Source organism: Dipodomys ordii, unplaced genomic scaffold (genome assembly GCF_000151885.1).
Source record: "Dipodomys ordii isolate 6190 unplaced genomic scaffold, Dord_2.0 Scaffold179, whole genome shotgun sequence".
Lineage (NCBI taxonomy): Eukaryota > Metazoa > Chordata > Mammalia > Rodentia > Heteromyidae > Dipodomys > Dipodomys ordii.
This window is the reverse complement of record NW_012267395.1, coordinates 246,048-254,650: the sequence shown is the minus strand read 5'-3', so window position 1 is coordinate 254,650 and position 8,603 is coordinate 246,048. Positions and strand designations below refer to the sequence as shown.

The 8,603-nt window shown below is 65.2% G+C and overlaps 2 protein-coding genes across 5 annotated transcripts in view; one reads left to right on the top strand and one right to left on the bottom strand.

Annotated features, from left to right (window-relative positions):
• Positions 1 to 8,603, top strand: part of Mroh6 (maestro heat-like repeat family member 6) — a 24,935-nt gene that overhangs the window by 5,879 nt on the left and 10,453 nt on the right. The window lies entirely within an intron of this gene.
• Positions 4,375 to 8,597, bottom strand: Gsdmd (gasdermin D). 4 transcript variants are annotated; one of them, XM_013033897.1, is made up of 11 exons: positions 8,456 to 8,597; positions 7,653 to 7,873; positions 7,028 to 7,220; positions 6,417 to 6,585; positions 6,109 to 6,211; positions 5,796 to 5,849; positions 5,501 to 5,569; positions 5,227 to 5,399; positions 4,963 to 5,107; positions 4,808 to 4,881; positions 4,375 to 4,726 (listed from the first exon to the last, which is right to left on the bottom strand). In XM_013033897.1, the coding sequence occupies exons 2-11, from the start codon at positions 7,867 to 7,869 to the stop codon at positions 4,484 to 4,486; spliced, it is 1,440 nt and encodes a 479-aa protein (XP_012889351.1). In that variant the 5' UTR covers positions 7,870 to 7,873; positions 8,456 to 8,597; the 3' UTR covers positions 4,375 to 4,483. The 4 variants fall into 4 exon arrangements, with proteins under 4 accessions (XP_012889351.1, XP_012889353.1, XP_012889352.1 ...); XM_013033899.1 differs by having other exon boundaries at positions 5,796 to 5,831; XM_013033898.1 differs by lacking the exon at positions 5,501 to 5,569 and having other exon boundaries at positions 5,227 to 5,456.

Below are 8,603 nucleotides of genomic sequence, written 5' to 3'. Positions count from 1 at the left end.
CCGCCCCTCCGTCCTACCCCATGCGGCTCCGCCCCTCCGTCCTACCCCACGCAGCCCCGCCCCTCCGTCCTATCCCACGCGGCCCCGCCCCTCCGTCCTACCCCACGCGGCCCCGCCCCTCCGTCCTACCCCACGCGGCCCCGCCCCTCCGTCCTACCCCACGCGGCCCTGCTTCACACGGCCCCGCCTCACATCCCCGCCCCGCCCACAGACCGCGTGGGCTCCCAGGTCCCCGATGCTCCCTTGGGCTGCTGTACACAGCCCTGCCTGGGCTGTCCGGTCCTCCCGACCCCAGCCCCCTGCCCCATCACCACTTACCACTTCCTGTCCCCCTCACTGTCCTCCCTTCTCCGTGCCAGAGCTCAGAGTGGACCCTGGCCCGCTGTGACCAGGCGCTCGGGTGGGGCCTGCTGGAGGAGGTGGTCACCGTGGCCCACTACGACAGCCCCGAGGCTCTGGGCCGCATCTGCCACCGCCTGGTGAGCGGAGCGCGGGGTGGGGGAGGGGCGTCAGTGGGCTCCCCTCCCCCACACCGAGCCTGTCACATTCCCTGCAGGCAGGTCCCCCCTGCAGCCCGCCTCCCTCCCCCCTAGTCCACCTTTCCACCTAGCATTGGCCCTCCTGTCTCCAGGTCCAGCGATACCCCAGCCACCTGCCCCGCTTTCTGAGCCAGACCCAGGGCTACCTGCGAAGTCCGCAGGGTCCCCTGCGCCGGGCGGCTGCCATGCTCATAGGTGAGGCAGGCCTGGAGTTACCTTCCTGGTGGGAACTGCCCTGGTCCCTCCCAGTGGGGGCCTGGACCCAAGCTCAGCAGACCCCCCCCGCCCCGTTCGCCTTGGCCCAGGCTTCCTCGTCTATTATGCCAGCCCCCGTGGAGTCCATGGGGATCTGCTGGACTCTCTGTTTCAGGGTAAGGACCAGACCTGCTGGAGTTTGGGGTCCTCGGGCAGAGTGGGTGGGTGGATAAGGGAGGTGTCCAGGGCGGGTGGACGGAGCAGGGTGTCCAGGGCACCCTCCCACCCGGTCTGAGCCGCCTCTCCCTGAAGACCTAGGGCAGCTGCAAAGGGACCCGGAGCCCGCAGTGGCCACCGCGGCTCAGGTGTCCGCCCAGCAGGTGGCGCTGCTGGCCCGGGCGCAGGGACGCGCACACAGGCCCTGCCTCCTCCGCCTCCCGAAGCGGAGTCCGGGCCCAGCCCGCCCCAGGCCGCTCTACGCTGACAGTCCCTTCCAGCGACGGAGTCTGGCCGGCCGCTGGAGCTGCCCCCAGCCCCGCTGAACCTGGTGCTGTGACCAAACTCAAGTCATGGCTGGGGCTGTCGGCCCCCACGCATGCTGCTTTCAGTGCCCACGGTGAGCCTGTGGAAGAGGGGGACCCCGAGGGCAGTCTGTCCAGCCTGCTGCTGGACGCCGGCGCTCCACAGGCCCCCACAGGGCGTGGCAGAGGGGCCGCCAGCTCCGTTTCCCCTCGAGTTCGTCCTCTTGTCCCCTGCCCGGCGTGTCCCGTACCCCGGCTCGGGCCAGACATGCTTGGACAGCGTCCATCTTCCAAACAGCTGTGGTGTGGCCCTGGGGAAGTCGGCGCTGCTCTGGGCTGCCTGACCCTCGCTGGGCCTCAGCCTCCCACCTGGCCCGGCCCTCCCATGACCTTTCTGACCACGCCGTCACCCGCCACCCGCTCCTCCTCCGACAGCTGTCCTGCACTGGACCTCTGTGTGTGCGGGGCTCTTTCCTGCCCTTGCCTTCCATGCCTACTAACCCCATCCTCCCCTGCTCGTCACGCACGGACCGCAGCCTTCTCTGAAGGCTGCCTGCCCCACAGTCCGGGCCAGGCCCACCTGAGCTGAGGCACAGCGCAAGCAGTCCACCCCACCACCACCCAGTGCACTGTGCAGGGCAGAGTCGGGACGGATGGGCAGGAAGAGGCCCTGTGGGCTGCCAAAGCCCTCAGCTCAGCCTGCGTCACCGCCTAGAATGACTGCCTGGACACGCCCTCCCGCCTGCCCTCCTCCCAGTCTCCCACGCACACCGAAGCGTGGGGGCTGTGGGTCACACTGGGGCTCTGTGGGCACAGGAATGGGGTGCGTGGGCCAGGCACCTGACTACGCTTAGGCCGGCTGGGCTGGGATAACAAGCGGGTACGGCAGTGCGCAGCAGGGCAGTGGGCGGTGTGGAGGCCGCATTGAAGGCCAGGCAGCCCAGGCTGGAGGCTGTGGCCAAGGCCTGGCCAGCTGCACCCTGGGTCAGAGGAGCAGCTGAGGGGCTGAGTCAGGCCATCAGGCCCGGCAGGGGCTTTCTGTCGCTGGCTCTCGGGGAAGGTTAGGCTCAGGCCAAGGCTACCTAGCGGCAGACAGGGATGGTACCGCAGTTTGGAGCCTCTGGAGCAGGTGCCAAAATGGGATCAGCATAGAAGAAATGTATTGAGGAAATGCTGGCAAGGCCAGGCGGCCCCCACGCTGTAGTGAGACAGGGTGGGGGGTAAAGGAGGCACCGTGGACATGCGCGCTGCCCTCCAGTTCTCCAACTGCTCCCCCCGTCCAAGGCACCCACAGACAGGACACCATCCAGCGCCTCCCCAAGTAGTATTTTCCCAAGAGAGAAGCAAGCTTGTCTCCTCCTCTCAGTCCAGGGGTGAGCAAGGGAAGCCTCCTCTCCCACCAAGCACCGCTCCACTGCACCCCAGAGCAGCTGAATTGTCCAGTGGGGGCGCCCAGGGGTGCTACAGGGCCTACCACCTCTGACGGGTGCTGGTGTGGGAAGGAGGCGCCCCTGCCACCCCGCCTCCGCACTGCTTGGGAGCAGCACACTCTGTCTTCTGCAGCTGTGCAGAGCCGGGATGCGTGTTGCCCTATGGACCTGCCGCCACAGATAGCAGTCTGCCCTGTCGGCACTGGCCTTGGCCACGCCCCTGGCTGCCAGCCAGGGTGTGAGGTATTCTGCACCGGAATTCCAGACAAGTAGCAGGTGGTGCTGAGGCCGGGCCCCTCCACAGGAAGCCAGGGCTGCGGCCTCCAGGCCTTCCTTGTAGGAGGTGCTGTGGTCACACCCTGCTGGTGAAGGGCCTGCACCCACACGTGTTCCCTTCTCCACGTCAGTCCTGCTAGGGAGCCAGCTGGCCTTCCTCCAGCTTCCAATAATCTAACATGGGCTCTGCCCCCAGGGACCTCACTGGGGTACCAGATCTGAGGACCACAGGTAGACCTTCCAGCAGGACCTGTCTGTAGCCTCGTGTGCGGGTCTCGGCCCCAGACCCTGAGCAGCGGCGCCTGCTCACACAGTGCTTCCTGAGACCTGGCTGTTCCCTTCCATCCCACTCACCCAGGTTTTGCTCTTAAGTCACAGGAAGTGTTTACAGAGAATTGTGGGTCTAAAATGTAATGACCTTCCTCACTATGTGAAGAGGTGAAGGTCTAGAAGGGTGCTCTTCCTCCTCTTCTTCATGTTGGTCCTGGGACTTGAACTCAGGGCCTGGGTGCTGTCCTTGAGAGTTTTTGCTCAAAACCTGTTTTCTACCACTTGAGCCACAGCTCCACTTCCAGCTTTGTTGTTGTTGCTGCTGTTATTTATTGGAAATCAGAATTTCACAGATCCTCCCGCCTGGACTAGCTTTGAATTGTGATCCTCAGATCTCGGGCTCCTGGGCAGCGAGGGTGACAGACGGGAGCCACCCGCGCTCCGGCAGGGCCTTTGCTTCTGCCATCCCTTTTCCTAGCGTGTCTGGCAAGCTGCATATCCGGGTTGTGCCCAGACAGCAGGGGGCGCTACTGCTCCCGCCAAGCTGCGTGAGGCTGAGCTGCTCCGTGCAGGCGTACTAGGTCACCACAAAATAAAGACATGCTTCTCCTGTTGAGTCTAATCCGCGCGGTTCGGGCATCCAGAGCACGCTGGCCCATCACGACGCATACCTCGCTCTGGACGGGTTCCTGGGCCGCTGGACTCACCTGTGCTCTGACACCTGTTGGTTCCCAGGACCTGCCAGTGGGGGCCGGGGCCCCTGCTCGGTGTTTGGGAACAGGCCCAGAGGCCTGCAGGCGCAGGGAGGCCCAGCTTGCCTTTCAAGGACCGCCATGGGGCCCGCGTGCTCCGAGCCTGCCAGCCACATGTCAGCACACGCTGTGGGCAAGAGTGGCCTGCTCCCTCAGTGCGCGCCTGAGCCTGGTTTGGACTCATCCCCTAGGCTGCTCTGTCTTTCTCAGACGGGGTGCAGGCCATGCCCCAGCTCACACCAGGCTCCCCTAGGTCTCATGACCCGAGTGAGCGGCATGGACAGATGCCGGCTCTTGGTCCCATGTCTTTCCTGTTCCTGGGGGCACAGTCCCCCCTCTACCCTACCCCAGAGGCAGAGGACCCTCAACACCTCAGCCACCATTCTTTCCTTTGCATATCACATTTATTACGCGTCTTCAGCTCCTGGCCTCATGGTGAACTGGCCCTGTGGTTGGCCAGACCCCGGCCTTCCTGGACTGGCAGAGTGCCGGGCATGCAGCTAGCACGGCTTTGGGCTCAATCTCGACAGCAGTGCCAGGGAGGCGTAGAGGGCGCAGGCAGGGCCCTGGGCCTGCGGCTCCCAGCGCACCTGAGGCGCGGGGACCTGCAGCGCCAGGCCACACTTCTCCAGCAAGGCCCAGGCGGGTGCCTCCTCCCCCCAGCCCCTCCCGAGGAGGTCCGGGGACAGGCTGACCACGCCCGGCATGTGCCACGGGGCACTCTGCTCCAGGACCTGCTCCACCTGCGGGGACAGGGTGTGGGTCATACAGCCCGCCTTCCCCAAAGGCGCCTGGCCTGTCCAGTCCCTGCTGCACCCCCTCACCAGCCGAAGCTGCTCCGGAAGGGTGTCCGTCTCCAGCGCTTCGGCCAGCAGCTGGTGCTGGCTCTCACTCAGCACTGCGGAGGGACAGGGTTCTGGAAAGCCCTGCGGGGAAGCACTGCACCCCACCAGTCCCACACTGGTCCCCGGGGTCTCACCCATCAGAGCCCCGAGCAGGTAGAAGATGGGGGTGGCGAGTTCCTGTGCCAGCACTCGGGAGGGGAGTACCAGGTACTCCAGGATAGCACCTGCGGGGCCTTCCAAAGGCTCCACCTGCCCGCCGCAGCACAGGCCCTGGTCCAGCTGGGGTGAGGACAGGGGGTGAGCCCCGGCTGCCCGGCGGGCGTGGTGCACCGCTGTGCAGCACTCAGCACCCAGCACCCACCAAGGCCTCCAAGGCCTGTGCAGCACTCAGCACCCACCGAGTCCTCCAAGGCCTGCAGCGCTGGCTCATCCCGCAGGACCGCGCCCAGCGGCCCCAGCAGCTGCCGCTTCAGCTCCGTCTCCATGTGCTGCAGCTCCTCCGAGACAGCCTCCACCTCCGCCTGGAGACCCTGCAAGTCCTCAGAGACCACCCAGTCTTCAGGGCACCCATCTGTGGGGACAGAGGACTGGCACTGCCTGGAGCCCACAGGCCCCAGCCAGGAAGGGTCTGGAAAGATGAGAAAAGCCCGTGGGTGTTACGAGGGCACTGACCTGTCATGAGTCTGAAGGGGTTGCAGAAGGACATTAGCATGGTGGACAGGCGGCGGGCCCCAGCTTGGCCTGGGCAGCGGTGAGGAGGGGGGGAGGGAGGGCAGGAAGAGGGCTGAGGCGGCAGGAAGCCCGGCAGGCTGTGTGCCACCTGACCATCGCCTCTCTGTGCGCGTACATGGTGCCCACGCCTCAGGAAGCTCCCGGCCACCTGTGCGCTGAGCCCAGGAGAAGGCCTGGCCAAAAGAGCATGCTCCTCCTCCCCCCGCCCGAGGGCCAGGCTGGGCCTCATCCTCACCTGTGGAGGGTGGTGGGAAGGTCGTCTTCCTCTCATCTGGGAAGAGGAGGATGTCTGACAGCAAGTAGGAGCAGACGGGGAGAGGCAGGTCACCCCCAAACCAGGTGAGGGCCTTCCCCAATCACCTATACGCCAGAGTCTGGAACATTCCACCACCCACCCATCCCTAGAGGTTGTACAGCCCCCCCCCTCCCTCCGTCCACAGCAGAGCCTGGCCAGTCACAGGCCTACTCAGGCCACAAACTGGGCCCCAGAGACATCCCTGGTGCCCCCCATCCTGTCCTGCTCACCCCCGTCCTGCCCTCCTGCTCACCCCAGTCATGGGTAATGACCAGCTGGGCCACTCGGAAGGCAAGGATGCTTTCTGCAGGGATGGACACCGTGTTCTTCTGGCTCAGGTGGCCCTGGCCCTCACCCTGAGAGATGGATGTGGGCTCAGGGCTGGACTCGGGGTACAGAGACGCATGCAGGGTGTGAAGGTGGGCTGGGTACTAGTGACAAGTTTGCCTTCCGTGGGAGCCAGCCCACTGGCCAAGTGATCTGTGGGCTACTCCCGGGGGGGGGGTCGTGGCAGAGCCCAGCCCTGCCAGTCACTGCCTGGACCCCAGCCTGGCCACCAACCTGAAGGCACATGGCTGCACTCAGTATAAACTGGCCTGATCCCTCTTTCTTGTGAGTGCGGGTGACCTGCACCTCCTCCTGCGTCTGCAGCACCTCTGTCACCACGTACAAGTTGTCCCTGCGGCTTCTCAGTTGCTTCAAGATTTTGTGTTCCGGCTGCCGCAGGCGCCTGAAGGAAGATGACTGGGCCGTGCATGCCACAGCTCTGCTGCCCTCCCCCACCCCCGGCCTGCTGCCCTCCCCCCTGCCCTGCTAGCCCACGGGCTGAGTGGATGGCACCTCCATGAATCTGTAGGTACCAGGCATGGGCACCCTCCCCGAGCCCACCCAAGGGTGTCTGGGTAGGTATGGAGAAGAGGGATGAGGTTCACCAGGAAGCTGTGGGCAGGGTTACCCGGGGAGACCTCGTCTCCTCTCCACTCCCTGCAGCTCTGCCCCGTTCCTAAGCACTTGGAGCCTGCCTGTGCCCCTTGGGCCCCAGGGCACAATCCTGCAAACCAAGCCTCATTACAACCTGCTGCCGGTGAGAGGGGCACAGCCCTGGGGCTCACCAGGTTCTCAGGACTCAGTGGCCACCAGGGCCCTGTGTGCACATCTCCTTTGGGGCTCACCTCTCCTGGTGCATGGCTTCCCAGATGTTTGGGTCAACACGAAGTGTGCACACATTTATTGAGGTGCTAGAGCTGCCAGACACTGCGGCCCCGCCTGAGATCTTCCCTTGTCCCGGAGCTGCCAGCTCCACACTGCCCTTCAGCTCTCCGTCCACGTCATCGGAGAAGTGGAAGGGGCCATCGCGCTCTAAGTCTGAAGCAGAGACATGAGATCTGGTCCAACAGCTACTTGCCCCACCCACCTCTGTGGCAGTGGGCCTCTGGAAAGGGCCTTCCCAGTCCAGTGCTGGTGGCTCATGCCTGTCATCCGAACTACAGAGGAAGCTGAGATCCGAAGATCGAAGATCGCAGTTCAAAGCCAGACAGGATAGGAAAGTCGGTGAGACTCTTATCTCTAACTTTCAAAAAAAAAAAGCTGGAAGTGGAGCTGGAAGGAGAGCACCAGCCTTGAGCAAAGAAGCTAAGCGACAGTTCCCAAGCCCTGAGTTCAAACCCCAACACTGGTGTACACACACACACACACACACACACATACACACACAGGCCTGGTAAGCCACAGCTGGGACTGCTCCCCGATGCCCCCCCATCCTCCCTGGCCCAGGGGCCTCTGCACCAGGTGGGGTACCTGGCTCAGGCGCATCAGGCTCCAGGATGTCCTTGATGGACAGGTTGACACTTGTGTACCGGGGCTTCCAGAACCAGGACCTGGAGGGCTTCTGGCTCACCAGGCAATAGGGCCGGAAGCAGGTGGAGCTGTGGAGGCTGTCCACGGGGATGAGCTTCCTGCTGTGGTCCAGCTCCCGGACCACACCCTGGACGACCCGCTCGAAGGTGGACGGCATGCTCCTGAGAGGGGCAGATGGCTGCCTTGGCACTCACACCTCAGAAACCAGGCAGCCTGCCCCCCCCCCAAAGTGGCCAGAAACCCTTTGGTGGGCAGAGTTCTTGCCCTGCCCACTTCCCAGCACCCAAGGGAACTCAATGTCCTGGGGCCACGAACTCCCACTCCAAACTGGGGTGGCCAGCAGGGCCCATCATGGGGGCTGTGGCCTCTGGCCAGTGTTGGCGTCCCGGGCCACACCAACACCACCCACCCGGGCAGCGGCCCCCGCTGGGGAGGACACCAGGCTCCACCTCCGGGCCTGGTCTGCGGCTCTGAGCCACCGGCCCAGGGCTGAGGCTAAATGAGGCCTAGGGGCCGGCCCGGCCCGAGGGAAGGCGGATGGGCCGGGAAGGTACGTGGGGCCTTTGTGAGCCCTGGTTCTTGGAGAGCCCACCTCGGGCGGCGCGGGGCCTCTCCACAGCCGCAGCCGTCCGGCGGGGCCTTCCAGGAAGAGCCCGGTCCTCGCCGGCCGAGGCCGCGGGCCAGGCCGGAGGCGCGGGCGTGCGCTCGGAGGTGGGGACGCAGGGGACGAAGAGGGGGCTCACCGTGACCACGTGACCGCCGGTGCCCCGACGCCTGGGCCCCCGAGGCGGAAGGGAGCAGGTGCGGCGTCCGCCCAGCCTGTGCAGCGCGCGCGTCCGGTGAGGCGGAGGGCGGCCAGGGACCCAAAAGTGAAACCGGGATCTGACGCAG